This window comes from Anopheles coustani, chromosome 2 (assembly GCF_943734705.1).
Source record: "Anopheles coustani chromosome 2, idAnoCousDA_361_x.2, whole genome shotgun sequence".
NCBI classification, from domain to species: Eukaryota; Metazoa; Arthropoda; class Insecta; order Diptera; family Culicidae; genus Anopheles; species Anopheles coustani.
Window position 1 is genome coordinate 13,999,960 of NC_071289.1, and position 20,144 is coordinate 14,020,103.

General features: G+C 45.6%; 3 protein-coding genes across 3 annotated transcripts; 1 reads left to right on the plus strand and 2 right to left on the minus strand.

Annotated features, from left to right (window-relative positions):
* The first annotated feature begins 525 nt into the window (after positions 1–525).
* On the plus strand, positions 526–6,955 carry LOC131262426 (annulin). Its single transcript, XM_058264419.1, has 6 exons — positions 526–619; positions 4,501–5,016; positions 5,080–5,463; positions 5,533–6,182; positions 6,249–6,683; positions 6,743–6,955. The coding sequence occupies exons 1-6, from the start codon at positions 526–528 to the stop codon at positions 6,953–6,955; spliced, it is 2,292 nt and encodes a 763-aa protein (XP_058120402.1).
* Positions 6,956–7,229: 274 nt separating this feature from the next.
* On the minus strand, positions 7,230–15,658 carry LOC131262429 (uncharacterized). The gene is made up of 9 exons (XM_058264424.1): positions 15,646–15,658; positions 12,225–12,524; positions 11,726–12,139; positions 10,987–11,665; positions 10,485–10,492; positions 8,470–8,592; positions 8,192–8,369; positions 7,936–8,126; positions 7,230–7,849 (listed from the first exon to the last, which is right to left on the minus strand). Exons 1-9 carry the CDS (start codon positions 15,656–15,658, stop codon positions 7,230–7,232), a joined length of 2,526 nt encoding a protein of 841 aa, XP_058120407.1.
* Positions 15,659–16,263: 605 nt separating this feature from the next.
* Positions 16,264–19,937, minus strand: LOC131262432 (phospholipase A1-like). Its single transcript, XM_058264428.1, has 5 exons — positions 19,589–19,937; positions 19,243–19,506; positions 17,243–17,428; positions 16,539–16,821; positions 16,264–16,324 (listed from the first exon to the last, which is right to left on the minus strand). The coding sequence occupies exons 1-5, from the start codon at positions 19,935–19,937 to the stop codon at positions 16,264–16,266; spliced, it is 1,143 nt and encodes a 380-aa protein (XP_058120411.1).
* Positions 19,938–20,144: the final 207 nt, after the last annotated feature.

Sequence of the window (20,144 nt, forward strand, 5' to 3'; positions counted from 1 at the left end):
CGGACGCCCTTTCAATCATCGCAAACGCCTCCCAAACGCATGATTCATGAACACGCTGACTTGACAAATGGTCTTATGTTGGCCCGAGGGTGGAATCGCATCCCCGCGGTGGGACCCCCTTTTGATATGCGAATCAACAAAAACATTCCGGATCCGTTCGCTTCGTTCGTGTGCCGGCGTTAAACACCTTTCCGAGACCATGCCGAGCTCGGGCCTACCGTGTGTTTGTGAGGAGATCGTGCCGCGAAGTTCGCGTTAAGTGTCGAACATGCCAAGGGAGTGGAGTTTCGTGTGGGTTGGAAATTGGGATGGGGGTTACCAAAGAGGCTGTACAAAACGGTGACCCGTCTAACCAGCTGGGTACTGGTTCGCAGATGAATATATCTGTTCGACGCGCGCGGTTCGCGATCGGTTGTTGCCTTCGCGCGATCAGTGTTGTGTTGTGATTGAAAAACGAACTTACGGTTGGGGAGTGTTGTTGGATATTTTGGGTGCGATTTATAACCTTTTTTTGAAGCAGTGAACATGAGTTACCTGTACGATTATGTTGAGAAGTATCTTCCGATCTCGTGGCGAAGGAAGCGTATCCGCCGGCCTATCATTTGGTCGTCTCCAGAGTGTAAGTACGACGATCATGTGGATGTCATGGATGGATAGAGAAGAATATCTCCAGTCAATCAATTAAGAAACTCGTGAGAACTCGTTTGCTTGCGTATAACATGTGAATATTTTAAATCATCTTTAAAATAATCGAATTTTTGATTGATAATTATGAATTCAAAACGTGTTCGAAATACCAAAATCTTACTTTGTTGCTGAGCTAATTTACAGTTATTAAAACTGACCAAAGATATTTAAAAACATAGTTTAGATTTACCGGTCAGCGGGAAAGCTCGTTTTAACGAAAAAGGCAAAAAGAGTTCCAAATTACTCATCATCAGCAGTGCCTCATTCTCTAAATTATGCACGTCCGGTTGTACGTGTTCGAACATCTGATAGCGAACCGAGGAGGTCAGTCAGTACATCATTATCGATTCCCTACGGCTTCAAAAACACTTAGTCAACGGATTCTCGAGCGAAGTGATCAGACGCTAAAAATATCCCATCACAAAACGAAACCAACCTGTGCTATTACGATCGAGCTTCTTAAACTGGAATGCTGGAGCAAATGCAACCTGCGTGTTGGGCTAGGTGTATAAAGCGGTCCTCTGGTTAGTTGCATCGATTTAATTAGATACGACACTAGCGACAAGATTGACATCCAACGTACGTTAACCAAGGGTTAGGAAGCGATGGTCATTACGTTTGCACTACAGTGCGACAATATGTAAATGTGATCTATTTGTATTCCTCTACCGAAGAGATGTGCAATCTGACGCATTGCGCAAAATTATCAACCTACGGTGGCAAGCAAGGCAAGAAAAGAAGCAAATTAACGATCACAGGAAGTTCAGAATTACGTTCCAGCGATGATTTCATAATCCAAATGTGCTTCAACACCTCCAAATTCGCCTGTCCGTGACCATGGCATTGAAAGCGAATCGGGTACATGCGAGCCGGTCAATTTGCACCATGTACCGCGGACGACCACAAGTTGTTTATTCTTGGACGCATGTTTATCTAAAATTTGGTAAATATTACCAACGGCCTCTAGCTGTGCGTTCCTAGAGGCAAACCCAATGGCGCGTGTCATGCAGACTTTAACGCGAGTGTTTACGCTTTTTTTCATGGCGACGTGCAAATTCGCGAAAGGCAGACGTCAATACTCGATACTTCACGGGTGCACTGCGTTGTCTTGGCGGTTTAGTGCTGTTTTGCCAAAGTATTTTTGGTTGCACCCGCTTTGAATGGAGAGTTCTTGCTATGGTCATGCATGTGCGGTAAGATTAATAGACAATAGGAGTCCGCGCATGCCTTTTCGCCGAACTTGATCATGTAGGTGTCATTCCATAGCGATGCTGACCATACCTGGGGAACAACGAATCCACTAAATATGTGTCACTCAAATAGGAGCTTCCTCGATCTATCTTCTGAGGGCCTATCGTAACCTTGCCGGATGAAGTCTAAGGAAACGATCGGAGGTGGAGCGTTCATGCGCTCGGCGTAGGAAGCACGGAACAGATTAGCAAGCGCCATTTGAATGCGATTGCGTTTTAATGATGGATGCTGGAGTTCTAGGTTGTTTGTGCCTGTCTGCGCCAAGTGGAGCGGCTCGCGAAGGTCCAAATTAAGCGTTGTTAAAACAAATGCCGCTTTGTTGGGGGTGTTATTAGACGGCAGCTGGCACGTGCTGAATCAGAGTGATTAAAGTACAAAATTAAACTTGTTGGCTGGCAGTATTGTATTATAAACATTGTTTGCACACTGTGCGGTCGTATTTCAATTGTAATTATATTTAAATTTCAATTATAATAATTAAAATGTTCAAATGTGAATCTGTCGATCAAATTGAAAAAAATGCAACATATCCATATAGAACAAAGAACTAATGAAAAGAGTAAAACATCTAAATAGCCATCATTCTATAGGAAATTACTAAATTATTTAGTTATATTTCGTAGGTGATGAAATGAAAAGTAACGGAATATTAATGAATAAATGGAATATTTGTGTTTCTTTGCTTGTAATTGTTGTAATTTCGTCCATAACCTTAACATTCAATCGGCCGTCTTGCGTTCAAATAAATGCTACTGCATTCAGATATTACCGATATTTGACGAGGGTGTTGTTCAACAATCGAACGTCAACAGCTGAGTGCATCCGGACACCTTAGCCCACTAGAGATGCCTGTGTACACAACCCGCGAACACGCTGACTGACCCTGAATTTTATTGTATGCTAATGGCGTTGAACGCCACACACAGGCGCGCTGCGTCATCTTAAAGCGCACACTGCTTAAGACGTTACGTTACGCCAATAAATCGTGCCCCCATTTCCCCCCGACGACTGTTAAGCATCTCCCGTCGCCCCTGCGGCTATAATCCATTGTAATCTTCAGCATCACCTACGATCGTCGCGTGGAAGAAAGTGAAGGTATCGTAGGAGCGAGTGGTTACGCTGAACCGTGCGGTTGTATTCTCAGTTGATTCATTCATAATTTCAAATTTCAAAGTCTCCCGCGAACACAAAGTTGGTCAGACGAACTGGTGCTCGTGACACGTCGGTGTTTATCATTCCCTTGGGGAAGCAGCATTTGATAAGTAAGCAAAAGATGAACAACACGATGGCAAATTCTGCCGGGAACGTTCAGTAGCTCACGGTGGCATTTGAATGATTAACAGAAGCAATTGCTATAATTAATAGCACCCTGCTGGTTGTCGCCCGCGGGAATACAATAAAGCAGCATTAGTAACGAGAATCTTGGAAGTCACGGTTTTCAAGTTATCCGTCTATTCTTTACTGGGTGGTTATCGGTTTTCGAATCGCTCCGAGGGCGCCATTATTCTCGCCCCGTCGATTGTTTGTTTAAACTCGATCATCACGTTTCGAATATTTAAAATAGACTGTTTGAACATTGCAGCACACGGCGGGATTGGCGCGAACATAAGTAAACTAGCACCGAACTGAGTGTGTTTGCCCAATTCGCGTTGCTCATTGACGCTGACCCATCGGTGTTGACTCTGGCCACCTCCGGCGCCCATGAAGGGGGGAAATGTTAACGATGGGTCAGCAATTGATTGTCAGAACGTACGCGGATGTTGCCAAGTGATTGAACACTTCTCGACGAGAATGTCACACTGAAGGGAAGATGACGTTGAGAAGAATCATTTTCTAACGAATCCCTTTGAAACTCTCCAGGATCTGTGACTCAAAGGTTCTCCTGGGGGAGTCCACATGAATGATTTACCGGATGTGCCAGCGCAATTGTTCATGATTCACTTCAATAGTTCTGTGCTCTTTGCAAACTCTCTCTAGCTGGACAATTATCTGAGCTTCACGTGCAGCGTGAAACAACTCAATCTTCAACGGCGCAAGACGCCGTAAGGTTATTTAAAGCGAAACAAATTGCTGTAACGGTAGTAATAGTAGGAATTTGTTCTCATCCATCAAAGCCATAATTTCATGCCTGTATACGCTGATTTATGCGATGATTATTTGATTATCGCGCTCGGTGTTGGAGTACCTCGGGTGTGAAAATTAATTTGAGAAATGGAAAGTTCATTTTCCCCCCCATTCGAAGCATATATACTAATTACAATTATACCAAATATACAATATTACATACCAATCTCTTGACGCAAACATAGTTTCACTAAGTTATATACCACTGATCATATAAAATAAATAGTTTTATAACTAATTGTTTGGATCGAAAAAAGAAAAAAGAGACGATTGAAAAGAAGAACTGATAAACATTAATTTATTTTCAAACCACAATACAATTACATTTAAGGTAATCAAAAGTATCTAAATTATCGACAACATAAAAACGATTAAAATAATGTTGTGACCCATAAAAATATTTACAGTTTTATTTCCTCCCCTTTCGTTTCTCTCTAGATTCACCTTCCGCAGAAGTGCTGAATGTAAAATCTGTTGATCTTTGCATCGAAGAAAATGGCAAGGATCACCACACCCAGCGGTACGATTTGATGAGCCGCGATGAGTACAGTGGAAAGATCCCGAAGCTCATCGTCCGCCGTGGAGAACCGTTCTGGCTGCGGCTGCTTTGCGATCGCCCGTACGATCGAAGTCGCGATGCGTTGAGTTTGATTTTCAGCGTCGCCGATGAGGATCAACCGACGCATGGGCACGGGACCCTGGTGGGGATTGCGGTCAATCAGTTCCCGAACCAGCTCGGCGACCCCCACGAGTGGGGTGCCGCGATAGAGGAGATCCGTGGTGATCTGCTGCAGATCCTGGTGAAGCCTGCTGCGACGGCTCCGGTGGGCCAGTGGAAGCTGGACATCGACACGAAGCTTCTGAGCGATGCGTTCGGTCGGAGCTACTCGCTGCCGCAGGCATTTTACGTCCTCTTCAACCCCTGGTGTCCCGATGATCAGGTTTACCTGGAAGGTACATGTTGTGTGATCGTAACGCAACAAAGTGCCCGATGTTCAATGTACATATATTTCGCAGAAAAAGCTCATCGGCACGAGTACATCATGGCCGACACGACACTCATCTACCGAGGATCTTACAATCGGTTGCGCCCATCGGTCTGGAAGTTCGGCCAGTTTGAGAAGCACATTCTCGACTGCTCGCTACTGCTGATCGCTAAAATTGGGAAGGTCAGTGCGACACATCGAGGTGACCCCGTACGAGTTTGTCGTGCCATTTCCGCCGCTGTCAACTCCCCAGACGATGATGGAGCGTTGCTCGGGAACTGGAGTGGTGACTTCTCCGGTGGAACACCCCCGACCAAATGGGTCGGTTCGGTGGAGATATTGCAGCAATTCTACAAGAAACAGAAACCGGTCAAGTTTGCCCAGTGCTGGGTGTTTGCGGGCGTTGTCTCTACAAGTAAGTTCTGCTAGAAGATCAATCCGCCCGTCGATATGAGTCAACGATTTAATTTCGCCTTTCTTTCAGTTGCTCGAGCCATCGGTATTCCCTCCCGCGTGGTCACCAACTACTCCTCCGCCCACGACACGCAAGCCTCGCTGACGGTGGACTATTTCGTGGACAATGCTGGCAAAATCATGGAAGAAATGAATGCCGACTCCATCTGGAACTACCACGTGTGGAACGAGGTTTGGATGCAGCGGCCCGACCTTGGCATTGGCTCCGACGGTGACTACGGTGGATGGCAAGCGATCGATGCCACCCCGCAGGAAACCTCAGACGGAATGTTCCGCTGTGGACCGGCCTCAGTTCTCGCCGTCAAGTTGGGGGAGGTCCTGAAACCGTACGATAACAATTTCCTCTTCGCGGAAGTGAACGCCGATAAGGTATTCTGGCGGTACACCGGTCCCTCTCATCCGCTGAAGCTGCTGAGGAAGGATGTGTTGGGTATTGGGTTGTTTATCAGCACAAAGGCCGTGGGTCGTTGGGAGCGGGAGGATATCACGGCGAACTATAAGTTTGCGGAGAAATCGATAGAAGAGCGTGCGACGATGCTGAAGGCCCTGAAGCAGGCAAACAGCTACTTCAGCCGGTACTACTTGAACGAGGAGTTCAACGAGGTGTACTTTAACTTTGAGCTGCGGGATGACATCAAAATCGGAGAACCATTCAGTGTGGTAAGGAATTGAAGAACCTAAATTGGTAAAGATGATTAACATACTCTTCTCTCCGTTTTGTTTTAGATTCTTCTTATCAAAAATCGATCGTCGGAAAATCGACACACGGTCGAAGGCTCGCTGCACGTCGACACCGTCCTATATACCGGCAAAAGTCGGGATAGTGTAAAGGTGGATACGTTCTCGATTGCGCTCGAGCCTGGAACGGAGGAATCCGTGCGCATGATTGTCGACTTCCACGAGTACTACGGCAAGTTGCGTGATCAGGCCGCGTTCAACATTTCCTGTATGGCCACGGTTCAAGACACCGAGTTTGAATTTTACGCCCAGGATGACTTCCGGGTGCGTAAGCCGGACATTAAGATATCCCTCCTGGGAACGCCGGTCTCACAGGCACCGGTGGAGGTTCAGTTTACACTTGAAAACCCACTCCCGATTCCGCTGAGGAAGGGTGTGTTCCATGTCGAGGGATCCGGCATCGGGAAACCACTTCTCTTCAAGGTAAGGGAACACCTCGTGTTTTCTTTCAAAATACTTACATAAGTTTTGTTTCTTTTCAGCATCCTGAAATCGCCCCGGGAGAAAAGGTTCTCAATACCTTTACCATGACTCCGCCTTATTCCGGTCGGCTGACCATCGCCGCCAAGTTTACCTCCAAGGAGCTGGACGATGTCGATGGCTTCCTTGCTTTCCTTGCCAACCCACGCCCGGAGGATATCATCATGGAGACGGAAGAAAACGAAATCATCGCTCGCACGGACGTCATAGACTAAGGTCAACCCTGCCAAAGAGAACCCTGCCATAACCTGGCCATAAGGTTTAATGCATCTAATCTACTGCCGCCCCAACATTATGCTCCATGACTCAGTGTTAACACTCTTTCAACTTATTGTATTTAACAACCAAGTATTTAAATAATAAACAACACAATCGAATCAAACGCGGAGCACACTGGACGGGTTCCAATGGGCGTGTAATTCAGTCTTCAGCTAACCCACGCAAGCACATATTGGTAAGAGAGAGACGACCACAGGAATGGGTGAACTACTACAATCCCTTTCCATACGCAGGTTCGGCGTTCGTTTCGAGATAGAGAGTCCCTCTGGCCGTGTTCGGAGTCGCGTCTCCCATTGGCACCGCGCTTTGTGAACGACACTTAGTGTCATTCGTATTTTCACAAGGGTAAGCCTTGAAAGCGTCCGGTCTAAGGATAGACTCGGCGTAGTACTCATGCGATCGTCCGTGGCTACAAGCACCAAGCATATCAACACCGCAACCTGGTTGGTTTTGGCGGCCGCCGTTAGGCCAAAAGTCCACATGTCCGATGTTCTCATCGTAGCCCAGGAATCCAGCGCAGGTGTGAATGACATCGACGAACTGTGCATCAGTCGATTCGAGCATTTTTTCCGACGACACTCCGACGAACCCGGGCAGGGCCGGATCAAGTCCGGTGATTCGAGCCACCTTTCCGCTCCGGATAGACCAGCCAGCAACGCCGGAGGTATGCGCACCAAGGCTGTGCCCTATCATGTGCACATCCGACAGGTCCGTGTAACGTTCTTCAACCATACGATCGATAAGTCCTCCAACATGGGCACCGACGTTGCGAGTGGCTATTAAAGGCTTGACGTATAAAATGTCCGACGCCAGCGGAGCCCAATCTACCACTGCGTTAAAAAATGTGGAAAGTGGAAAACCGAAATCATCATTAGGCCATTTAATCCTAAATTTTCGAAACGTTTACATTTCTTACCGATAACGTTCATGTCTTCTCGTTTGAGATAGTTATTTTTGATGTTCTGCGATATGGGACTGCTAATCGAGTTCCTCCAACCGTGTATAACGAACTTCGTCGGGATCGTTGGATCGTAGGATTCGTTCAGGGCCAGCGGAGTAGCCGGATCGTTCACGAAGCGAAACGAGAACGGAGAGTCGATCGTGGATCTTTAAATTAACCACCAAAAAACCAAATTAATCACCTTGCGCGGTGAAGGACACCTAACACTTACTGCCGGTAGTGATAGAAGGTAACGTCATCCTGCACCGTGGTCGCCCTTCCCTCGGACCGCTCTTCGTCCGGTACGGTGAGATCTACGATGTGCGGGTTTCCCTTGTCGTCGGGCATGAACATCCAGGTGACACCGTAGTTCGGGTCGAGCGCCTTCAGCTTCTCGATGTCACAGTTCACTGGAAAGAAAGCAACAGTGCAATCGAACCACAACCGGTGAGCGATTTCGCTGTCAAACGGCCGCTTGTCGTTGCCGGGGGGGTCGGCTTTACCACTAACATTTGAACACTTCCCGCAGGAATACATATTGGCACATTAGCTGGATAAGGTATTCGTACATTGCTGCCGTACGGGGTGGATTATGCACACAGACTGATCGCTGGTCGATCGCCACCGTCGATTCTGTTTGCGCGGTACACCGATGAACATTAGATGCGCGTACATTACCGTTAATTAGAGTCCCCCGGCAATGTGTTGGTCCCTCAGAGGAAGGGGTATGTACATGATGTTCCCGCCACCACCGGAAAGGTCGTCTTTCGCGCTCCCACCACATGAAGTTGTTTGCAAATAAAACGAACTCCATTTGTGAGTGGTGGTGCTGAAGAGTCCATCATCTCCGGCAAAACCCCGCGAAGATCACAATCATTACAATCCGCTTCGCTCCAAGGTCCCCAACGGTGGCACTACTGCACTAATAAACCGTAAAATCAGCGCCCAGTGCGACACTATCAGCCGGTCGAGTGTACAGATAAACGCACAGCGGCAAGGGGCTTCAGCAATTGTAGGTGTGATTAACAAAATTGGGATCATTTACAGCAAGATAGATCGGGAAAGGGTTACTCGACCGTGTTGAGGGTCATAACAACATCGGGCTTTTAGTTGACCAGTGACGTCGAGCTGAACCCACTGAAGGCCAGTCATTCTGTGGGAAGGTTTGTTGGTCTATTCGGGAAACAGTTTGATGTCATGTACCACGCGACTGCCAGCCATCGCTGATGCTTTTGCTGATGAAATGAAAGTAAAGTTCCGAAGGACTTTTGCCATGTCACTTTAATACCGTGGAAATTATCATTTGAATCGGGAATGTAAATTGCAAATATTTTCTTGGTTGGTTAATTTATATAATTGTTTTGTTCTATTTTGTTGCTATCCAACATTTTTTCATGTTTAAAAAAACAAAAATTAATTAAACATCAGTAAAAGAAACGAGATCCCAATTGTATTTGTGCCAAAATAAGGTTTAAAGAAAACTTTTGGAAATATGATCTAAATAACGATTTATTGTTTCAAACCAAGTTGGTAAGTAGTCATGTAGTTTTCATTTGAAACATTCAATATGACCATGACCATTCTTGAGATTACTAAAGCTTATCAAAAAGTTGATCCTAGGGTAATTACAAAACAAGATACCTATATTTTCTAAATGAAAAATTTTGATTCAGAAATTAAAATTTTTGTATTAGATTGAAAAACTTACTGCTTTTGATATTTTCAGCTGTTTTTAGAGATTAGCGAGTCTTGAACAAAACTGTAAACTGATTCTGTACGCATATATGTTTCGGTATCTTTTAACGTTTTATCGTCTGTTTCCATTCCAATTTAAAATTTAAAACATTATCGAAACAGAAATAGAATGAACGAGAACAGAAGAAACAGTTTTGAGTAGACCAACGTTTGACTAATTATATTTTAATATTATTATAAACCTATTCGAAGTAGAACTGAAGGACAACGTAACAATGCAAGTATCTCAAATCGCAGTTACAATATTTTCAGTCCAACAACCCTATTTAAAACAATATCGTACCTTTCAATAATCCTATAATAAAAACGTGAAAACACTGTTCAACAGAAATGTAGAACAAATATGTGTCCATGTGAAAAATACCATTAGCTTAACCTATATCGATCACTAGCAATTAAAAATTATCATTATTAACTGCTAATACTGATATAAAATCAACTTTATCTTCTACCAACCTAGTCTCACGAAAACGATCAGCTTCAACACTGTCCAGAACACCATGTTTCACACCACTGAGCACCGCTTCACTTAAAGACCAAAAACCAAAAACTGAAATCATCGTTAACGTGCGGCACCAATTTATAAAGGAGTGCAGAAGACTGAGAATTCTCCCCTATAGTGACCTCGACGACGAGCGTAAGATAATCGCCAATCGTTCCACCATTCGCTTCGCCCTTAATGTACTTATATCGGGGAGCACCTTTCCTTTCCCGGTTTGTGACTAGTTATTGTTTTAGGTTTTTGAAAAGAACGTTATTTTCGGTCTAACCTAGGCCTCTAAGCGCAACAACGATTAAAGCGTGAAATGGGCAGGTGATTGAATAACCATTTTAACGCGCCCAGGCTAGCGAAACCGAAAACGCCTTATCGGACATATGTAACGCTTGGGGCTTTTAATGAAACGAACAGCAAAACCACGCGATAGCCCAGCACGGCGGAACGTGAAATCAACGTACTGATGTACTTAATTGTGTTTCCTGTTCTGTGTTCGCCGGTCCACGGAAACCGGTTCTTATGCCTTCCGGTGCCATTCTACTGCAAGCCCTTTCCCTACGCTCCAACTATGGCTCCCCTTAGGACCACGGAGGAATAAGAGGCGACTATCATTAATTAGATAAAGATGACGTGCAGCCCCGCTCAAAACTAACAATGAAGTACAACTTCATTGGATAAGATGCAACGGGTTTCGCCTTCTTTTTTTCGCGTTTTGCTTGCAGAAATGCAGCGGCCAGACTCGCTGTCGTCGGAATGTGCTTTAGTGTGCGTTGTACGTTGGCATCGCGTAGTACTGCATCACGCTGGCCTCCTTCTGCTGCAGCCGTCTCCGCAGGTCCTGCAGCTGAAACGCCTCCTCGATCTCGTTGTCGTACGGTGACTGCGACGTAGGAATGGCCGTAGCCAGGGTGCTCGCCACCGGCAAACGGTCGTCTCCGTGCACGCGTGACTTGTCCTGATCGAGGATCTTCTTGATGTGCTCCTTGGTTAGTTGTTTCGTCCCAACGTGATTGAAGTACGGCCATTCGTCGTCGTCCGCCGGGTTCGGGTCCTGCGAGTACGGTGTCGGGAAATGGTCCACGTTGTTGAACGACCCGTCCAGCTTGCCCCACTGATCGATGTCGCTGATGAACGGATCCCGGTTGAGACCGTGCTTGTGCAGGACCGCGTCCTTTTTCTGTGGAATACTGAATCCGGCGAATCGACCGATCGCGAACGGTGAGGCTGGGTTGGTCGTGATCAGGAACATGCCTTCCGTACCGGGCTGGCAGTCTTCGCCAGCTACAACCTGTACGTTATTCTGCGGACAGAACCCGAGCAGATAGTAAATGTAACTCTGGCAACTCCAGCCCCAAAATCCGGTTAGACTGCGGATCGATTCGGCGTAATAGTCCGGTGCTCGGTGGTGGCTACATGCCATTGGATCTAAAATGTATAAAGACAGGAATCCGTTACCTCACGTGTCAATTTTAAGGACTAACAAAAAGCTATACGTACTCTGTCCGGAACTCCAACAGCCCGGTTGTAGGATGCCACCGTTAACATAGAAATCGACATGCCCGCACCGTTCGATCTTCCCCTGCACCAGGGCGTTGGTGTGGATGACATCGACGAACTCCGCATCGGAGGGATCAAGCTTGTCGTCGGCGGCGGCCGTAATGAAAAGTGGCATTGCCGGATCCAACCCCGTGATGCGTTTCAATCGGAAGGGCCGCACCGTTGTGGACACGTAGTTCGTCACCTGCGCTCCGAGCGAAAACCCAACCAGATGGATGTTGTCCGTGCCGGCATCGATGATCCGCTGCACCAGCTGGCCAATACACTTGCCAACGTGGCGCGTGTTGTGTACGGCCGATGGATAGCACGGACCATGGGCGAGCTCGCTCCAGTCGACGTAGATGAGATTGTAGTTCGCCCGTTGAAGGTACTCTGAAACCAAACGGAAAATGATACCAAACGTTTCCCCTTTGGTTCTTCCACATCCGATATGACAACGACCCTTCGCACAACATACCTCCCTTCATGTTAATCAACGGCGTCAGGAACATGTCGGCATTGTAGCCGTGGATGATCACCTTCACCGGATGGGCCGGGTTGAAGTAGGACGAGCTGATGTTCGACGCTTCCCAGCTCTCATCGATGTGTATGTACTGTCGATCTTCGGGGTTGGAGCGGGTGAAGAGATAGAACCGTATATCACTGTCCGGGCAGGGCCGGTCGACGATCCACACACAGTTTCCGATTGTGAAACTACTTCGTCCCTTTTTCACCGAAACCGGCACCGAATGAGCGCTGAGCGGTAAAAGCAGCAATGCTGTAATCGGAAGCCACTGATATTAGATAACGGTTTGGACTAATTTGGGAAATTATTAGCATTTTCTAAAGAATGCTATGTAATACTTTTAAAGAGAGATTTTGCCGTAACTTCGTTTTTCATATTGTAAAAATTTAAATTTGGCTTTGATTCAGAAAATCAAATTGGATATACAGTTTTAGTTTTGATTTATGTTATGGGTAAATGTGTATGTGTTGTTTATCAATTAGGCCAGACAGCCTCTCCAGAAATATGTAGATTTAACAGCATTTAAATGCAGTACTTTATATGAGAAAAGCTTAACTGTAGGATACTTTTGAAATGATTTATTTATTTGTGATTAAAATCCATTTCCGGAATTTTTGTTGCAGGGACAAGAACAAACATTAGTTATGGAAATGTTTGTAAATGTTAAGAATCAGATAGAAAAGCGACAATAAAATTTAGTTGTAAGTTTTTACCAAACTTATAAAGTGCATAAATGTTACGCCTTATCAAATCGACTCGTTCTCTAACTTAAGCACACACACACTTCATTCCCTCGATATGTTTCAAGTTTGTTGACGATAGATAAGCAAACACTTGTGTATGATGTTCGCGAAGAGGAAACGAGCAGCTGTTGAATTGATAACGATGATAACGTGCACTTGAAGTAAGTTTTTGTTTGCCGCCAACAATTTTCGACCCCGATGATTTTGAAGGTCTTACTTATGCGTACCTATAAAAATGTGTTTCTGCAAGCTCCAATACTTGCACAACAGTTGGATGCAGTTGATTTTCCTTCTCGCCATTATGTTATAATTGTAAAACAATTATGCTACACGATGTCGGCTTTAATGATGGCTTATGTTACCCTTGATTTACTAATCTTTCGTAACTTTAAGCGCGTTCTTTTCCCTTTCGCTCACTCGTCTCACTTTTAGGCGTGGTTGGGTGTTACAGTATGATTGCCCATTATGACCAAAAGCATACACTCCAAGCCGGAAATGGAACAAATTGTGCCAAATACGGTCCCGGCACACAACACTAGGCACGTACGTTCTTGACACCACTCTGTCACTCACTTTTGCGCGCGAGAAAAACACATCTGAACAATTTTCTCACCACAACCCGAGGACCGCAAATCCGATCGACGCATCCGCAATCCCTTGACGCACCGGAGTAACTAAAACTAACGGGCTTAATGGGTGGGCCGGACCAAAGTTTCACCGGTCCGGATTCGTTTCTGGCACAGTCCGGGTGGTTAAGTATTCTTTATGCGTTCCGGCTGCGTTGGCGCGAAAGTGTTTTCGCGAGGTTTTCCTTCTCTATCGCCAAATGCGATTTGCTTTTATGTCCCTAGCCGGAACCAAGGAGGTGAAAGAATTCGTTTCACTCGCGACCCGCCGTCGTGTTCGGTTCTCGCATACGATTCTCCAAATGCCACCGGAACATCGCCATCGCACTGTACGACACTCTTGGCAACCGCTATCGATTTTCTCGAGCTACCGCACCACACAAAACGTTGGGCAACCTAAAATCGATCCGCGCGACCGCTCGCTTTGACTTTGACTGACCATTTAGGTCTGGCCGGCGAAACGGACCCGCGTCTAGGCGGTCGCAAGTGAAAGTAGCGTTTCGTGAGCTGACCAAGAGACGGGCACCGTTTTCGTTTATATCGGACACATCCGCAGTGAAAGAAGGAAGTGATAGCAAGCGTCTTCGCGAGCGAATGGAGGTTACGAGTGATAAGAACCAATCCAACCATGGAAAGGGTTCAGAATTTGCGGCACACGACAACAAATATCGCACGAACGCGGCGAGGCTTCAAGTGACTTCCACCGCTTGCCAATCAACCGATGAGACTGCGTTCCGCGAGAAGGTTAGTTTGTTTATCGCGCCATCGGTAGCGTCGGAACGTGGTCGCGTGTATGTTGGAAAGGAATATATTTAGAGAGCGATACACCAAACGTTGAGATTTAGAGAATGGAGCAGTACAGTTCCACTACACAGATTAACACTACGAAAACAAAATATGAATAATTTAATTTATTTTAATTAAATTTAAAAGTCCAAAAATAATTATTATAAAAGTCCAAGTTTAAATCCCGATCCAATTTTTATTTATTCACGGTTACCATTCACGGTTACACAAAACCTAAGTTTTATAAATACATTATCTAAATTGCACTTCGACAATAATCCATTCAATTGGTATCACATTAAAAAAGAATATAGTTTAGTTTCAATATCTTGTTGAAATTTCCGACCTTATGCCGATATTTACATTTTCATTTCGTTCTGTTTTGAAGTTTTTTATTAAAAATTATTTTATTAAAATTGATTGATTATAGTTTTGCTGCAATAATTATTCTCCCTATTTAGTATTTCTCTTAGGTTTTCTTATTTTCAATGGTGATAAATATGTAACTTGGTGTTTTTTTATATTGAGAGACTCTTTATTGTGTGTGATAGTTTTGAATGAAAAATGATATTTTTGAAAAATTTAAAACCGAGACAAAAATTTAGTATGTTATTTAAGAGCCAATTTTATACAGATAAGTTCGTTTGCATTTGTACTATTAAAGAAAACATTATTTATGAGAAGAATTTAAACGCAATGTATGCGATTAACCTAATATTTATATCTAGTGCAACTCCATTCGTTTTCACAATTGAACAACTAATTTTCGTCAAACTTATGCTACTTCTCACACTTAAATTTATTCATTAACATAAGGTAGTTGAGTAAAAAAGAAAACACTTTCAGAATCATTTACCCGTTGTGGTAGTATGTAAACTTCCTGATACCCTTTTACTTTATTTTTATTTTTCCAATCGCTAATGCGACTTTTGGTATTAGCTTTTCGATCCTTTCCAATTTCCAAACAGCCGCCAGCACTAGGTCCGTGATCCTCATTGGGGCAAATGTCCTCGTACCTCCCCACGATGCAGATGATGACGAAGGTCGTGCTAGAAGATGATGGTGTACTTAACCTACCGATTAAATGGCTCCCGCCAACGAATTACCATCGATCTTTCCGGATGGAGCAACAAATAACCGTACAAATGTCCTACACGTGCTGGAGGTTAACCCAATACATCACTCCTAATTCGCCGCATTTGCTCACATTCAGCTCACTCACTTGAGGCATTATTGTGCACCTTTCGCCACCATTGCTTCTTCTAGTCGCCTCTAGCGTCATCATCAGGGGGCTGTGATCCCGTAATGAAACCTTTTATGAGGATTGTAGTCACTATGAGGTAGCCCCTAGATTTTATACTTGCTACCGTTGGTTCGTATGTGTTTTAAGAGCGAGTTTTTGCGAGTGTATTTACAGTCAGTAGTGCCAGTTGGTGCAGTGAATTAAGTAACTTCGAGTGGTCGAGAATTAAAATCGTACGGTGAAATCTTCCCCGTTTCCTTCCTCGATGACGACTCACACTTTCACGATTTCAAACCAATTATGCGCCACGGTTCCAGTCTGACGCTATCCGGTTTTTGAGACATTGCACCACCGATCTTGAACACCGCACCGTGGTCCACGATCAACGATCAAAGCCAACGGTTACGGCATGGAACACGTTTTCCACGACACGCCACGCTGCGACTGCAGTTGCGCTCATTTTCGTGAGACAGTTTGGGAAATGCATAAACACATGGGGGCTTATGAGTATGTGGCATGACATTGCAACGCGCGCAGATCTTGATCGTCTCCTCAATGCTGGAACGCTGGTCGCATCCGGTCCAAAACGCTCTTCAGAAGCCCATCGCAAAGGGAGGTTCTCGGTTCGTCTGCACAAAGTACACACCCTCGACGCTGTGGAAAGAAATGGAGAAGCGAATGAAAAAGCGTGGAGAAGGAAACGGCTGGTGAAATCCCACTCGTGGAGAAAACCACCCACACCCGGTAGTAGGTCACTGGTCGTCACCCTCGAAAAACGGGAGGGGTTGGGTGCATCCCCAAATATTTTTGGCCCGAAGCAAAACCAGGTGCGAAACCGCACCCGACTTATGATTGATGCGCTACTCACGTATTCGAACAGTACTCGCCCATCAGTATGCGGTTGCTATCGTGCTCATTGTTGAGGTTTTCGCCAAAGGCCACCGCGTTCGACGGTTCCTCTTCCTGGCGGCTGCCGGATTCCTCGGCAAGAAGGGACTGCTGGGACTGTTGCTGCTGCTCCACGCGATACTTACAGAAGCCGAAAAAGTAGGAAAAGTAGCTCGAGCAGCGCGTCGCCCAGAACCCTTGCTTGCTGTTGATCGATTCCGCAAAGAAGGCGGCCGACATCTTGTGGCTGCACAGGGGTTGATCTGTTTCGAAAGCGATCGTGATCGGGTTTTTCAAAATCTGTCTTGGTATCATACGATTAATCTAACTCCGCTCATGTATGGCAAATTCTTTTGTTACAAATAACTTACTAGTCAAAAAATCCCTAGTAATCTTAGTTTCCATGCTAAATTTCCAAAATTGAATAGAGCTACAGTTCAATTTCTCATTTTTATATTTCTTTTTCAAATTTTTCTACGGATTAATAAAAGGATAGATAGAAGTAATTTTCCAGTGAATTTTGTTTAAATATGCTAGGTTTATCCTAAAATCTGTGCGTTTCTAAAAAGATGTATAAATATGAACAACTTCTTCATAATTCTTTAAAGTAGAACCATTGCACATTCGGTGTTCCATGAGTTTGTTTCTTTTTAATAAAACAAAGATCACTTATGTTCGACTTACTTGGATGATTCTCGCAGCCCGGTTGATTCTGGCCCCCGTTCATGTAGAAGTCCACGTGCCCGCACGTCTCAATCTTCCCGTACACGCCCGCATTCGTGTGGATCACGTCGACAAAGTCCGCATCGCCCTGGTCCAGCTTCCAGTGCGCACGGGCCGTGGCAAAGAATGGCAACGCTGGATCGAGACCTGCATGTCGGAGTGGAAAACAAACAGAAAAAAGGTTAAGAATATCTTTCCAGCATCCTATTCCACTTGCCCGTCGAATGACGTTATTGTCGTGGTTATTTTGAGACGAGATATATACAAGAGTGACCTCGACCTTGAACGACGTGCGGAAGGATTGCTCGAATGGGATATATAAACATTATGGGCAAGTAAATGATAGCAGCTTCCCCCAAAAAACGAACCGCAGACGCAGGTATGCTTTCTTTTTTTTTCTCCATCTTCATCACCAAACACGCTCCGAGGCTTTCGGGTTTTGAACTTGAGAAGTCGGCCACAAGGGGGAGCACCACATGGGGCATTGTACATCTCGCTGACATTGACATTAGAGCACGGCACGGTGGAGATGACGAAGATGGCGGAAACGTGAGCTGCATTCGACGAGCAACGACGAGCTGACGAACCCGAGGCGAGGTTATGCAACAACCCGGCGTTTGAGGAGCGTTTAAAATGCAAGCAAAAAAGAAGGAAATAAACAAATGTTTCGTTTTTTGCTGCCTAATTCGAGGGTAAACAACAATTGTCGAACAATCTTCCTTCAATTAGAAGTACAATTAGCGCTGTTCGGCTCCACTGGGTCGGTTGTCGTTTGTTTACACTAGGCTTGTACGCACTTCGCTGGTACAACTTTTATTGATCGCGGGTCATAATTAATGTGTGACCCTTGCTCAAGCGCCACAGGCAGGAACACCGTGTGTTGGTGTGTATGGAGGGTGAGAAAAAGCTAATATGCAAACTCGACATAATTCTCATCCCCTTCGCGACTGCATAACGTCACACCACACTGAGCTGCAAAAAAAGAGGGAATCAATTGTATGAATAATTTAACAAGTATCGACACAATTTAAAACATTTCCGACTCATGTACAATGACCTATAAAATGTGTTACGTGTGACTATACGATTTGGTGGTTGGTTTTGCATAAACAACAAGTGATTCTTCTCGGATCATTTAGCTTGTGAAAGTATGACCCTTGTTAAATGCATCAAAACCTTGAAAGACTGCTGCTTGTAGTAATTGCAATTATGATTCTTTCCCACCGTGTTCTTGTTTAGAGCTAAATTTATAACCAACCTATAATCAACACTTAACAATCTAAAAAGAAGTGGAACAAATCGTTTTCTTCGGGGTGTACCGACAACCGTTGATCGAGTTCGATCTTGAAAGGAGATATCTTCACATGGAGGCAGGTCAGCCGGGTTAAGTGGATCATATGAAAAGAAATCCAGCATACACATTGGCGCTCAGAATTAATGATCCATCGCTAATCAGGTTTAATGTGCTGTGAAAACGGCTTAAAAGGTTCCTTGCCCCCCGATCTTGGTCGTTGTTAAATCGAGCAGAAAAAGTAGTTTCATGGGTAGGCCTCGGGTGTAACCAGTCCGTCGAGAACGACTTCATGCAGGCTTGGCATCCAAGAGAGTGCCCGTTTGCTAGAGTGATTTTCCAATGCACGATCCCGTGGTTCTATTAGAATGCGATTCGAAAGACTTATTTTCCGAGTAAAAAAAATTGTTTTTCAACTCCGGCATATCTACCAACCGTTCCCCTTCCGACGGCTTCTAGTAAGAAATGTTGTAACGCTCTAGCTACCACATGGAGCGGTGGCAAAAATAGCCGCATGTCACCCGGTCAATGTGAACAGCTTCTCAAAAATAAAATAAAAACCCCCCGCAGGAGTCGCCTAGAAAAGTGCGGCATGAAAGCATAAAACATTGCGCTCGCGCGGATTACCGGCTGCTCCCACGGCAGAGAGTTCGGCCAAAGGGGTACGAACCTGTGATCCGACGGAACTTGAAGCCAATCGATTTCTCCAGCGCGTTGCTGGTGAAGCTGAGAACGTGCGCCCCGAGACTGAAGCCGATGGCGTGCAGGTCGCGGGTGCTAAACTCCGGATGGTTCGCCTGCAGCCCGATCAGGAAGGTGGCCGTACACTCGCCGGCCTGCTTGGTGTTGAAGGCGGCCGTCGGATAGCAGGGCAGCCGGGCCAGCTTCCCCCAGTCGACGATGAACACGTTCGTCTCCGGCTTCCGCAGATATGCTGTTCGGGAGGAGAAATGATCAGGGAGACGTTAAGCGCACGTCAAGCTGGGATAGGATGTATGTGACAAACATCTTCACACCTTTGCGGATCATTTTGGTGGCGTTGAAATCGATGCTTCCACCGTAACCGTGCACGATCAGCTTGTTCGTTCGGTTAAGGGAAATGTGCGCCGGCACGTGCGGATCGATCGGATCGAGCAGTATCGGCCCATCCTTCGGGTGCTCGCTGGAGAAAATGTAGAACGCGATCGTTTTCGAGGTGCACGGTTCCATGTACTGAAACTGGCACGGTCCGATGCTGAACTCGTGGGCCCACGCACTGTCCCAAATACCGATGGCGGCAAGCACGAGAAGCAGCAGGGCCAGGTGCTGGAACTTGGTGTGGATCCCGATGCGCCGCCGTAGTGTTCGATGATTTTTATGGCACATTTCATCCCCCCAACTTCGAGCCATGTTACTACCTTATTCCACCACTATCGATCGCCAACCGTTGCATGGGGACGCATACGAAGGCAGGAGAAATTAAATGCAGGACGTAATGTACGCTTTATGGATTTCATTGGAATGAATTTCTGCAAAACCACTGGTCAATCTTCGTTGTTCACTTCACTTTGTGCGTTTGACCTACATCGAAGT